General features: G+C 37.0%; 1 protein-coding gene across 1 annotated transcript in view; it reads right to left on the bottom strand.

The window, feature by feature from the left end:
* The window catches only part of RYR3 (ryanodine receptor 3), a 3250282-nt gene that overhangs the window by 681434 nt on the left and 2554375 nt on the right, over positions 1–14473 (bottom strand). Inside the window, exon 66 of the mRNA XM_044074157.1 lies at positions 7687–8007. Coding sequence (XP_043930092.1) covers positions 7687–8007 — 321 coding nt within the window. The remainder of the gene's footprint in view (positions 1–7686; positions 8008–14473) is intronic.

Genomic DNA, 14473 nt, shown 5'->3' with positions numbered 1-14473 from the left:
TCCATTTTCCTATGTAATTTGCTCCTACTCTTCTTTAAAGATTTCACTTCCAGTTCTCTTATCTCTGGTACAATATTCACTACTTCAAATACAGTTAGTTTAGACTTTGATGTGCATTTTCTAGTAAATGCTTTTTTGCAGCCATCAGAATTAGACAATAAGGCCTTACTATGTCCAGACAATTTATAACCTGTATCCCAGTTCAAAAAAATTACTTCCTTAGTTACACCCATTTGCTCATCCAATATTTGTGACAAAGTACTCTGTTGGGAATTTTTAAAGTCTCCATCTCAAAGCACTTCCAAAACATATGTCCCCATTTACCTCTTTCTTTCACATTACACCTCCAGCATTTGCATTTTATCGGAGGAGAAAAACTCCTTGAAGGCTGCTTGGGGGTACAAAATATCTATACAAACACTTCCAAGCAAAAATCCTAAAACTTCTAGACTTTGTTGCATATTATGGAGCCATACGTATGTCCTTACATTGTTGAATTGTGAATTGCTCATCCACTCTCTCTTCCCAATCTTTTCTAGCCTCCTCTCATTGAGTCCAATAATTACACTGCAATATTTTATATGCCCTACTAATTATCCCTTTTTTAACAGCAGCTCCTGTTCTAGACTCAACTTTCACTTAAGATTCCCCTATCCATTTCTCTTTGTCTATACTCTGCTATCAATCCTTGACATGGAAGGTAGTCTCTAGCCTGCAGTCCAAATGTCTTCTTGGCCTTTTCCTACTCTATTATCATCATTTCCTCTATAGTTATTTGCTCCCAAAACCTTGGTTTCTTTGCTAGTTTTCTCCTGTTTATACCCCTAATTGCAGTCATCCCCTATAAGCAGAATCTCCTTTTCCTTCAGGATCTGAGTTAAAAACCCCACAGTCTCCTTATTTCTTGAATTTTTCCCATGCCTTATCATCATCCTTTTTCACTTTAAATTACATATTTCTGCTATGAATATAAGCCATAACAGTGTAGCTCCAAAATATTCCTTCAAATCAAGTAATCCTAAACCACCTTGTTTTTTTGGAAGGATAAATGTATCCCACTTGATACCTGTCAGATAAAATTCTTCAACTCTTTATTAATAACTGTCCACACCTTCTCCTCTGGTTGATAAAAGTATGCCTGACCTGTATATAAAACTAAAGGGATTTAAAAATGTTTTCACTGCTTGTATCTTGCTATCCATATCCATAAACAAATGCTTTCACTTTCTCAGTTTTGTTATTATCATTTGTTTACTTTCTTCCTACATATCTCTAACTGACATAACAGAATCCTTTTTTAACCCTTACTCCCAAATACTCCATTTTATCATGCCCAATAAATATGGGTATTGCTAAAAACTTTATGTTCGGTTACATAGTTTATATCTATAGCATTTGTTCTGCCATCATTAATTTTACATCCTGAAAAGACTTGGAAGTGTCTCAGAATGTTCCACAACACTGAAGTGTTTTTTTTCTGATTTTAACATCATTTTAAAATAAAGTCAACCTTTCTTCATTACTGTGTTAGTTAAATCCTTGATTTTCTGAATCCCTCATTTTCTTTGGCCATGGCTCTAGATATAATGCAAATAACAAAGGGAGAAGAGGACAACTCTGCCTGGTTCCTCTGTTCACACACAGCTTATTAAAGAGGAATCCTCCCACTATGATTTTTGCCTCTAGTCCTTCATAAACCCTCCTAATTAGCCTTGTTATTATATTGGGGAATGCAAATGCTTCCATTGCCCTACTCATAACATCCCAGCTTACTCTATTGAATGCTTTCTCTGCATCAAGACCCACTGACAACAGCGGTATGCTCTTACATTCTGCTTCATTCTGGATAATCATTGTTCTATTAATGTTGTCAAATGTTTGCCATCCCTCTGCAAAATAACATTTTTCAATATCTATCAGTTATGGACACATATTTGCCATTCATTTAGTCATTATAGACATAAACCCTTTATAATTGTGGTTTAAAATTGAAATGGGCCTATATGAAGCTGGATCTGAGTCTTTACTGTCTTTAGGTATCAAAGTCACCATAGCTTTTTTTTCCAGGATGTTGATTCTTCCCCTCCTTCTAAAATACTGTTAAACAAATCCTGCTAGACCTTTATCACTTTCTTCCCTCCTAACTTACAAACTTCCATACAATCTACTCCTGGAGGCTTTCCTGCAGATTGGTTATAAATCACTGTTTTTATTCTTATCTCCTCCTATCTTAGCTGTTAATTATTGAGCCTCATCTACCTCTAACCTTGGCATATTTATGCCTTCCATAAATATTTCCATTTGTGCTTTTTCTTGATTTCCACAGTTCTCTGCTTCAAATACATTTTCATAAAATTTCTAAAATATCTGTAACACCTCTACAGGATCTCTGGTTATTTTTCATTTTATAGGCTAAAAATTTTGGCAACAACCCATTCTTTCTGTTGCTACAAGTTTTTGTGTTCTGCAGTTATTATAAAAAAGCAGCTGCTTAACAGCAATTGTTCTAAACTCATGTATACTACTTAGGTACTCAATTATTTTCTCTTCAGCACTCTGCAGTTGTGCCTCTTCTTGTTCTGTGAAATTCTCCTTATTCTGCAAAACATTAACCTTTATCAGCTCTTCTAAATAATTCTTCTTGCTTCTTAACCATATCTCTTTTTTTGTATTTCAACTCTATTTTTCAACTCTAGTTTCACTTTATCCCACTCACTACTATAACTTCTGACAGACTTTCTATCATCCCTAATAACTTCCAAATAATTCCCACTACCCATTCCTTAAATTCCCCTTTTTTTAAGAGATAGTTGGGGAACTGCCAATGTCTCATTTTTACTTCAGGATCCTGCATTTATATCTTAGCTGTTATTGGTTCTTGATCTGAAATAGCTATTGGATATCTGTCAAAGCTTTCAATTAAATGCACATGTTCCTGCGAAATATATTGTCTCGCCTAGCCCAGTTATTGTACCTTGGGGAATAATATGTAAATTCTCTCTGAGTTCATACTATTGAATTCACGTCTTCCATACCACATATTATTATAAAATTCTTCAGAAATCTACCCTCTTTTGTTATTGTTTCCCTTCTAGGCCCCCAGATACACCCTCACTGTTGCAAATCAAGTTCCAATCCCCACCTACAAATGGTATTCCCTGCTGAAAGTTGATTATTTCTCCCAAAATTTTCTTAACCTCCATAATAACAGTTTTAGATGGAAAAAAACACATTCCAGCATAGTCTTCTTACCTTGCCAGTAGTCTCTTACTAACAGAAATCTACCATTACCATCTTTTTTCCTTTTCTATCACTATTGGAGCTACTCTCAAAATTAGTATAGGTATACCCCTTTTCCTTTGCCCCTGACAGTCTGGTGAATATCCCTTCTGAAAGTCTTTTTTTTATCACATTCACATGCTCATTTTTTTCAAGTGAATTGCTATTTGCACTCTGTATTTCTTAATATAATTCAATATTCTCTCCATTTTGTCTAAACCCATGAGTCCAGTAATGTTCCAAATAATATGTGTAATATAGCCATTATGATAAGAAGTTATTATTCCCAGCTATTATATATGACAGCTTTTTAAATGTCTTTGTCCAGCTTTTCTATTACATGCACCCACTAATGTTTGGCAGGCTGATCTTTTATACATTTGTTTCTTGTCATTCCCATTTGAACTTATGTCATATTTTACAAGACTTTTTGTTTTAATGAATACACTAAAAAACACCCCCAGAACATCCCCAGAAAAAATGGAGATGACAAGAAAACAAACCCACGAAACTATGAACATTTTCAGATAATGAAGTTTAACCCTCCTTATAGGAATAAATATCCCACATTGACATCTGCACACCCAGGCAAAATGTAACCTAAAATTAAGATTATCCATGCTAAGACACATTATAGCCTGTGCTACTACTTCCACTAATTTCTGTTGGTTGTTATCTTAATTCCCTTCCCAGATGTGAAAAACAGCTTGTATGTTTTCAGAAAACATTACCTTTTAGCCATAAAAACGACACCTATCTTTAAAAGTAAATAATAAATTGTTCTGTTTAATGAATTAAAGTATTAATTACCAGAAAATCTATCTCTTATTCACTTCCAATATTAAATGTTATATTCTACTGAACTGTTTGCCCTTGTACTGTTTAATTTTACATTTCTCTCAGAAAACATTGTCTAGACCTCTTGATTTATTACCTTCACCTTTAGTCAGCTTGTATCTGTGAAAACAGAGGAACAAAATGTAGAGCTACAACTACACCTAGTTCCAGATTTCTCAACTGGCACTGAACATTTAATTGCTTAAAGAAAAATATCTATTAAATTGTGGTCTCTCACTTTTAAACCCTACTTGCATTAGCAGAAAGGCAGCATGGTAACCAAGGGCATTAATCCAGATATCATCTATGCAAAATTAAAAAAAAAACATTTCAGTTCTACATACATTATAATCAGTACATTTTTACACACAATCCCCTACTCCAACAGCTCAAGATTAAAAACTAGTGGCTTAAAAATGCTTGGTCAAGTCTTTCTTCTCGTTTCACACTGTAATGCCTATATTTCATAAAACTAAAAAAGAGATAAAAAGCATCAGTCACTTTTTCTTGTGAAAAAAATGTGATTGATACTTTATAGTCTCATATTTATTCACTAACTTCCTCAGTCATTTTTTCTTGTGAATCTATATTTCACAAATGCGATTGATACTTTACAGTCTCATATTTATTCACTAACTTCAGTGCTGCTGGTCTTCTTCCTGTTTATTTCCATCTCCCAACCCAAGACTCTGGTAAGTCCAAGGTACTCCTGATTCTTCTAGTCAACTGTTGTGCTTCTTTCATCTTTCAAGCTTTTTGCTTTGGAACATTGGCAAAGTCTCTCTCTGAGCCATACCAGCAGAAGAAAGATATGCGGAGTCTCCTTCAGTTTGGTGGTTCACTCCCTGTTGGATACACATTTGTATTTCCCTCTAGCTTGTTCTGCATCAACAATTAATTTAATCCTCCAGAAAAAATATCATGAAGACAGATAGATACGGAAGCTTTAATCTCACACCTGACACTAGACATTCTCTGATTATTAATATAAATTTGCTTTTCTTCTGCCTGGTGTACAGTGAACAATCATTTTCCACAAATACTCTACTGTCTCCAGTTTTTAATATTTTCCCCTTCTGCCACAGTTTTGTCAGGATCAACTCTTTCTGCTGATATGATTGCACCTTTACTAATTCAGGTCTTGGCTGCTTTCTCATGGCCAGGTTTGGAGCATACACACAATGTGCCCTTTCAATTAACAAATTCTGCTGTGGAATACCAGTACATTTACTTAATTGTGCTTTCACAAGATTTATACAATCTGTTCCTTTCAGTTTCTTTGGTACAGCAGAAAACCTTAGGTTTTGTCTGCATACTCTGTCCTCTAACTCTAACTCAACCACTTTTTAAACAGCTGTTCTTGAGCAGTCTCATACTCAGCCATCCTTTTCATTATTTTTACCTCTGATGTTTGCAGTTTTATCAGTTTATCTAAATAGCTATTTAAAGCTTCTTCTATTTTTCTAGCCTTTTGTTGTTTGAGTTGATATACGTCTTCAATATTTAATTTAATTTTTTTCTCTAAATGAATGGATGCCATCTCTTGTAACAAAGCTGGAGTTGCTTTTTGATGAACAGCTACAGGATTCTTCCAAGTCAGTGTTTTCTCTTCACCTTTTTGAGTTGATTTTTATTCAGCGTCTTTAAGGCTCTTCTTTCTTGGTATCCCAGCAGTGTACTTACTAGCCAGTAACTGAGTTATATTAAAACAGGCAGAATTACTGACCCTTATTTTCTTTTTTCACACTAGGAAATCTGAAATTAAGCTGTTGATCACTGAGTGGCCATCTTGGAATAGCCTAAGATACCTAGAGGTTTTAGATTCTAAAGGTCAGGGTGAGGCTAATATTGATAACTGTAGGAGTGATCCAGTTTGGGATTTAGAAGCTATGGGGACTTCCTTAGATGAGCCCCAAGCAGGGGAAACTAGATATGTCTGGGCCAGAATGGGGCAATGAGAATTATTGTGAATTCATATTTGGATGTTTTCTGAAGGAACTTAGAAATGAGGAGAATTGGAAGAAAGGCATAAAAGATCTTGGGGCTACTGACATATTACAGCATATCTTCGTGATGGACCCTCAGAGGTATCAGGCCAATGTAGCTACTGCATTTGGCTTTGGCAGCAAAGAAAATAAATTGTGGGAAGCCTGGCCCCAGTAGTCAAATATCTGTTGATCAGCTGATGGATTGAGGGACCACTATTGAGACATAAGGCATAAGGACAGATCTGTTAAACCTGTTCTCTAGATAGCTGATGCTCCCCAGAATGTGCATTGCAAACAGAAAGTGGTATGAGCCTATTTTCCATTGCCAGACTCTCATGGCCTCTATGCAAATGGGTAGGACCTGACTCCACTTTGCATGTTGATGTACCAGCTATCACTCTGGGATGAAGAAGGTTCTTAAATTCCTGCAATGCATGGAGAAAGAACCTCATCTCCAAGATACTAATCTGCACATTGGCCTCTGACTCTGTCCAAACTCCTTGGGTTAGTCATCTCTTGAAATAGCCCCCCCTCACCCCAGACAGTAGGTATCCATGGTCACTCTAGCTGATGCAAGAGGCATTAAAATGGGCATCCTATGTGGATGTTTGGAGGAGTCAGTTACCATCTCAAATAAATCTTGTAGATCCAAGTTTTGTGGATTGGTGCAGAGGTGTAATTCTTTAGCTGGGACCACAGACATGAGAGCAGTGAAATAGACTTTGGCTTTGTCATAAATCTGTCTGTACATAGGACTAAAGCTCAGAGCTGTTAATGAGCTGCTTCCTGTGTCTAGGGTACAGGGTTTGATTCCTTCCACCTTCATTTGCCTATTATGTAACTCTGAGTAAGTCACTTAACATCTACAATGTCAGTCACTCAACAGGTAGCACAATCACCTTTCATGCAGAAGATTGTATGTTCAATTCCCAAACCAAGTAGATCAATTGCTGAGACTGCAGTGCAGCATAAGGGGGGTGCTGCACTCCCGGGTGTATCATCCTTCAGATGAGAGATTAAACCGAGGCCTCATCTGCTTGAGTAGGCGGTATCTCAGGTAGGTGTAAAAGATCCCATGGTACCTAGTGAAAAGAGTAGGGAAAGTTCCCTGAAACCCTAGCCAAATTTCCTTTAGTAGTATAAATGACACCTTGGGTCTCCCTTGTAAAGAGACTATTAGACTAGTGGGACTAACCCGGTCAACAAAAAGATAAATAAAAAAATTGCATGATGAGCTTACCCATTCAGCAAATAGGCAAAATGAAAAAATACAAAATAAATTTTGCAAATATCATCACCCCTCTCAGTGGCAGCAGCAGTAGTTTTGTGTTTTAATTTGCATGCTCTCAGGGTATTCTTTGGTGCGTGCATAGTGGGATGTCAAACTTTAGATGCCAAAGAGGTGGCCATTCTGGTTATATCATATGCCATACACATATATAATATGTGTGTGTGTGTGTGTGTGTGTGTGTGTGTGTGTGTGTGTGTGTGCGCATGCATAAATAACTTGAATATAAGAATATTGCTTGCACAGTAAACATCATTCTGATATGGTATCAACCATGACTTTAAAGATGCCTACCTGCAATTCTCTTCATCCAGGAAGCCTCATCAATGCCCAAGTTGTTGTTGATGATTTTCAGGATATTTCCTAAGATGATGCTAAGGTGTTCAGATGTAACCAAAGTGCAGCAAGGACCAGAGCTTTCTGGCATATTCTCTCGGCCTCGTTCCCACCAGTAAGACAGGTAGCTACACAGCATGGGCAGAACCACTTCAATAACATGTGGCATTTCTGTGTATCGTGCTCCTGACTCTGCTAATTCATTAATTTCCTTCATTAACCCTTCCAGCGGTGGGATGTCTGGGCACATTTCTTCTACTTTATCAGGCATACCTAAAACTACAAAAAAAGTACAATAATCATCGTAAAAAATGCTTTTGATAATATATTTTTCCATTAAAATCTGAACTAAGAACATAACAATGCAAAGACTGTACAAAAATAAAATCTGTATGGGACTAGAACATTTTTAAATTAAAACTACAAACTGTAGAATTACTGATCTAATGTCTGAGCCCTGAAATTTTACAAGCTAAACTTTAAGTGCCACAGAAGTGGCCATTCCAACTATACCATGAGACCGGTATGCAGCTATTCTTTATCATGCCTGTTATCAATTCTTTTTTCTATGTCTACCATTACACATCACACTGCATTAACTCACATGTTACATACTACGGTGGTTTACTACTCATTATTTCTGATTCATCAGCCTGGTATGACAGGGCTGTATGACCTTTATTATAGTACAGTTCCTGGCAAGATTCCAGACCTCATTTTGCTACTTGCCTTCCCTCTCTATACGTAGAGCCCCCAGTTTCTATCAGATATCACTTCTGTTATTACTTTCATATCACTTATTTGGCATTAATGGCCTTTGATGATATGAGATTACTGATCCATGTTCACTCCTACCCAGGTAACATGTGCTGTTAATAACTGGTTTACTTGTGCTGTGATGACAGGATCATGAAACTAATCTAACTCACAATCTAATTCAGTGTTGTAAGACCTCTAAAGAATTCTAGTTAATATGCAGTGGTGACTATTGTTTATCTTGCACTGCTTAGCAGGATCATTGACTCAGAAACAAATTCATCAGTGTCTGCTATTTTTGCTTATAATGAGTCCTGAGGGACTGTATGAATGATGACTATCTATTAACAATGTTGCAAGAGGATCATTAGAATTAAATTAAAATGGGATATGTAATTAGCCTTCTCTGCTAGCTTTTCTCATTGTTATTTGGTGGTGTCCTCTAATATTTGTTTGCATAGATTTATTTTATGTTAAACACCTCTACTGATTACTACGCTAGGTGGCTATGTGCTGTGAAACACAAACACACACACACACACACACACACACACACACACACACACACACACACACACACACACACGCACACAGACGAGTGCACGTGCACACACACTCACACACACACACACACACACACACACACACACACACACACACACACACACACACACACACACGCACACATTAAATAATTGCCAGATATCATACTAATAAGTTACATAAACAGCTATGGCTCAACAGAATGAGTTTTAATTCTAACAAAAAGATGAAAAAAATCATTTGCAGTGTGCAAGGTTATGTAACGTGCAATGAATACTTCTACTTCTGTAAGAGACATCCCAACATAAGCTTCCAGAAAAGGTACCCTATTTCCCTAGCTGGCATCTGTTCTATTGTCAGCCTCAGGTTGTGTCTTTGGTCTTGCCTCAAACTTCCAGGCTACTGATCTTATTTATTTATTTACTGACATTTATTTACCGGGAAAGCCTGACTAGGTCACAAGAGCCCATTTTCAGTGGAGGCTCAGGGAGAAAAGCTCAACTTAACACAGAAAAATAAAAAAAAAATTCAAACACATTATATAAGAAAGAGCTGAAAATTATACATTTCAAAACTAAACAATATTGTAAGGCATTAAAAAAAATAAAATAAAACACTATATACAATTCTGGAGAGCTTCCTTTTGGCAATTCACAGCACATTTACAACTGAACTAAACTCATGACTTTTACTTATTACTAAAGGAGGAGTTAGAGAGAGATTAAGACAGAGTAGTATAAATGGGGAGGAGGTGATAGGAAAAGGTTATGTAAAGTGGTAGAGACAGTAGGATAGCCAGGTGAAGATGAGGAAGTTGGGATGTGTAGAGAATCTGCACAGACAGGGGGTAGAGAAAAGTAGACAAAATTTATTTTATAATTCTGTATAATCCAAGACCCATATCTATGGGTCTTGGCCATAGCTTCTTCATTTGTTTCCTGGAGCCCCATTGTTAGTTGTAATCCTGGCGGTAGTATTTTCACAAGTCCATGATTTTATGGCTTGAACTTGTGTCCTAGTTAGAGTTATATTAGGGGTTAACATTAGGCTTAGGGCTAGAATTAGGTTTAAGCATAGGGGTTAGGTTTGGGTTAGGGTTATACTTCAAGTTAGCATTAGTGTTAAGAACAGGATTAGGTTTAGGGTTAGGGTTCTGGTTAAAGTTAGTGTTAGAGTTAGCATTAGGCATAGGTTTAAATGTAGTCAAGTCCATTTCCTATTCTTGTATAATTAATATAATAAAATTTCAAGGTCACGGTACCTTGGAGGAAAAAGGATATTCCATGTGTAATGCAAACTCGGTTCTCATAAACGTATGTCTCCACAAAGATATCCATCACAGAACAACCTTACTTTTCTAAAAGAACTAATTGGCATGCTTGGGGGATTATTCTTTCACTTCTCTCTGAAAACACCTCAGCAAAAAAGTTCATTCGGTCATCAGCCTTGCATGAAACTTTAAACAGTGACTTTAGGCTATTGCAACATTATACTGCTATCTTTGTAACTTTTTTACTTCCTGGCTAGTGATTCCTTCACAATTCTCCCTTAGATCCATTTTTATAGCAACTGACTTTGGCAGGATAACAGGAGATTTCCAATTTAGTCTCAAAAGGAGTCTCCACAAAGGAACCTAATAAAGTACTTACACCTCCTCATCCTTCAGTGCTTGGAGGTCTGACTCCATCTATGTAAGACAGATGAAATAGGAACTTTTTTGGCCATTGGTCAATGACAGCATCTGATTTAAGGTCACACACATATATAAAAGATTGAAGAAAAGGCAAATAAACAGAATATTATATATCAGTGTAAAAATATTATAGCCCAGAATATAAGCAAAATAGCAGTAAAGCAGTCAGAAATAAGAGATGATGGGAGTGGTGCAGTGAATGTGGAGTATCAGTCTACCAGAAGACATTCAGAAAAATGTTTTTTTGCTCTAGCTGCATACACTTATCTGGGCTAATATATGGTGGTGTAGATCCAGGCAGAGGAGGTCAGGGTTTGAAGTCTGCCTGTCCCATACAGAGACCAAAAAGGACCCCATCTCTTTCTCAGTGTTTGTCAAGAGTGGGGTACAGTGAGCTATCACCATGGGGTTGAAGAAGAAATCCATGACTGCACCACAGACAAACAAGTTCAATTAGTGGCTTGGTTGCCTGTAGGAGCTGCTGGGAAAATGAGACTGTGTGGCTTGTAGCAAATGACTGGGGATGACAAGAGTGAGAGGTCACTGTCAGCTCATTCATCCTGAGGGGAGGGGAAGTGACTCTGGTGGTTTTGGCTCACCACACAGGTGACACCTAGTGGGAGAACTACATATTCATCTAGAGGAGTTCCTAGCTGGCCAAACCTGTGCTTATACAGCATATTTACACTAAGAGGCCAAGGAGAAACTGGTATACTGAGGCATTCTACCCCTCAGGAGGCAATGACTATAGGCTCAGAAGAGTTACCAAGAGGGAAAGCTCCCAAGGGGAGGGGGTAGGCCATCAACGCAGGACCACCAAGCTTGCCACTCCCTACTAAAAACATAAATATTTCAACCACAGGCCCACCCAGTTTGGAGAAGTTCATAAAAAAATGTTGAACACAGTGAGTCAAACTGAAAATAAATGCTAAAAGGAAACATGCATGACACGTTCAAGACATTGTAGTTTTTTCATAAGAATGAGATAAATCCACAGAATTTTAATCACAGTTGGTTAAGCGTTTTCATCTTAGGCAAACTTCATCAAAACCGAAAAATGTCAACCCCCCCCCCATTCAATTCACTATATACTTGTAAGAATCTAACTCACTTGAACAGCCGACCATAAAATGATTTTCTTAAGGGGCACAACACATACCTAAATATTTAATAACTAAATAAAACTTCATATATAGTATCTCTTGTTACTACAAAAAATAATCAATAATAATCTAAAATGTGTAATTAATTCAATTGTGTGTGTGTACACACACACGGGTCTATATCATAACATCGAAGTTTCAAAACTTTGAATATTATAATATCGAACCCAAAACCTCGAAGATTGACAACAGCGAAGCCGCAGAACATCAAATTCTTTCTCAGGGAAAGAATTCGGTGGGCGGTTTCCGCGGCTTCGCTATTTCCTCCACTGAGGTGCAATCTCAGAGTTGGTATATTTAAGTGTGGGGGGGCAAAGCCCCCCACATTAGAAATAGTTTGTAGTGTTTGTGTGTTTCGTGTTTTGTGCTGGAACATTGATTTCTTTCCCAGGGAAAAAAATCACTGTTCTCAGTTTTCAGGGTTTTTAGCTTTCGAGGTTAGCAGTTCGATGTTATTGTATTCAATGTTTTCACGTTTCGATCTTGTGATATAAATCTCCCCCCCCACACACACAGATATATATATATATATATATATATATATATATATATATATATATATATATATATATATATGTATATATATTATAATTACAAAGTCTACCAAGATGAAATTACTTAAGCAACTGTGATTAAAAATATGTAGATTTACACTTACATCTGAAGGACGGACATGGTGGATGTAAGATTTTAAGAAACATCTCACTTCTGTATCTTTTGTATTTCCTGGTTGCCTACTACTTTTAAAAATCAGTAATCAGATTTAATCAGAAGCATAATATCCATACAGCAGCTTGGCTTGCATGCTTTGTTGATTTAAAATAAAGAGAAGGACAAATATTCCTCTTGACCGCATACCAGAGCAGACACCTGGGATACTCTTGTCTACTGCAATGGAAGTGACACAGACCAGCGAGAAAGACATGGGACTTTCTCACCATGACCAAAACCTAGACACCTTAATAGAGGAATTTGTAGAATTAATACTATTCTGCTACACTGCATATCCATACTGGATAGTATAGTCAAGGAGCTACATTTGGCACTTTTTGATCATTCTGGTCAACTAACACATAGGAACTGCAACAGAGACTCTAACTTTCAGAGGCAAATGTGGAACAAATGGAAGAAAAATTAATAGATTTGGAGGACAGAAGCCATTGTAAGAAGTTAAGAGTGATATGGGTACTAGACAGGGCCAACAGATCTGACTGCATGAAGTTTATGGCTACTAAATGTACTGAATTCCCCTTGAAAGAGCACACAGAGTGAGTGCTCTTACCCCAATGTAAAATTGTTCTCCAATACCTACTGTGGTATGTTGTCACAAGTATATCACAAAATAATTGATATTAAGGAAGCTGTAAATACCTAGCAAGCTAACAGCAAACAGCTCTGAATGGTAACAGAATCTACATTGAACAGAACTATTTAATGGCAATAGGAATTTGTAGAGCAGAATTCCAGCCTGGCATGAGGCTTTGTAAGTTCAGTGGGTGGAAATTTAGACTGTTATACCCTGTGATATTAAAAATCATGCTTCCAGGAGGGTCAGTTATATTTCTTTCACTGGATGAAGCCAAAACAAAGCTTACTCATTCTGCTATATCAGCTAACACTGGAACAACAGCAGTAGTGGTGCCAGATTTGAACAACAACCAGCACAAACAAGAGCTTGCAAGTTTACAAAGCCTTTTCCATTATTCAGACAATGAATGGTTGATAGACAAAAAGTGGCACATAAGGCAGCCCTAGCAATACAAGACAAACCTTTATCAAATGAACTTGTCCCAGCTGACAATACCGTTTTCTTTTTTCTTCCTTTATGACAATAAGGTTATTTTCACGTTAATGAAGAAATTTGGTTGACTTTTGTCAATGGGGCAAGACCGTATTCAATTTACCCACACGTGGATATTATTCTAAATACATGCAAGCACTCCATATAAGCTGAAGGGCTTCACTTTAAGTTTACTGCATTAAAGCTGAGGAGGGTCAGTAATAACATAATATCTATGTAGCCTATGGAGCGTCTGTGGGAATGGAAGTATTGCCCACTTGGTGGATGGGTACATTTACTGGAAGTGTGGCAAGCAGCGGCACTTAATAGAGCAACTGGGGGTTGCTCATAATGGGTTCAGTGCTACTTGACTGTTTTTAAACCTTATTTAGGAGTGTATACATATTGTAAATAGTTACTGTGTTCTCTATGATTTGTTTAAACAGTGGTAATGTTATTTAAAGGATTGCAGATTTCTTTGTAGTAAGAGAGATAATAGTTTTAAGATACTGCTACTTTACTATTGGTGTTTTGTTGACCATACTCAAATTACACAAGAGAGTTGGGAGGGGCATTATTATACACTGCTGTTTTTTTTAACATTTTAATGACTGATTTACACATAATGTCATGAAACATCAATGGGCTATTAGGGGGTAAAGAAGCAAGATATTGTTATTGTGTACACCCTTAAGCCACAGTTCTTACTATTACAAGAAACTCACTCATCAGATTATGAGCATGCTGCAATCATAAAAGGCCTCTACTCTATAGGCTATTTTTCATCCTACCCCTAAGGGAGGCAAAGAG

The sequence above is a fragment of the Protopterus annectens genome, chromosome 6.part0 (assembly GCF_019279795.1).
Source record: "Protopterus annectens isolate FY-2018-M chromosome 6.part0, PAN1.0, whole genome shotgun sequence".
Taxonomy (NCBI): domain Eukaryota; kingdom Metazoa; phylum Chordata; order Ceratodontiformes; family Protopteridae; genus Protopterus; species Protopterus annectens.
The sequence above is the reverse complement of the archived record's forward strand: the minus strand, read 5'-3'. Positions and strand labels throughout refer to the sequence as shown.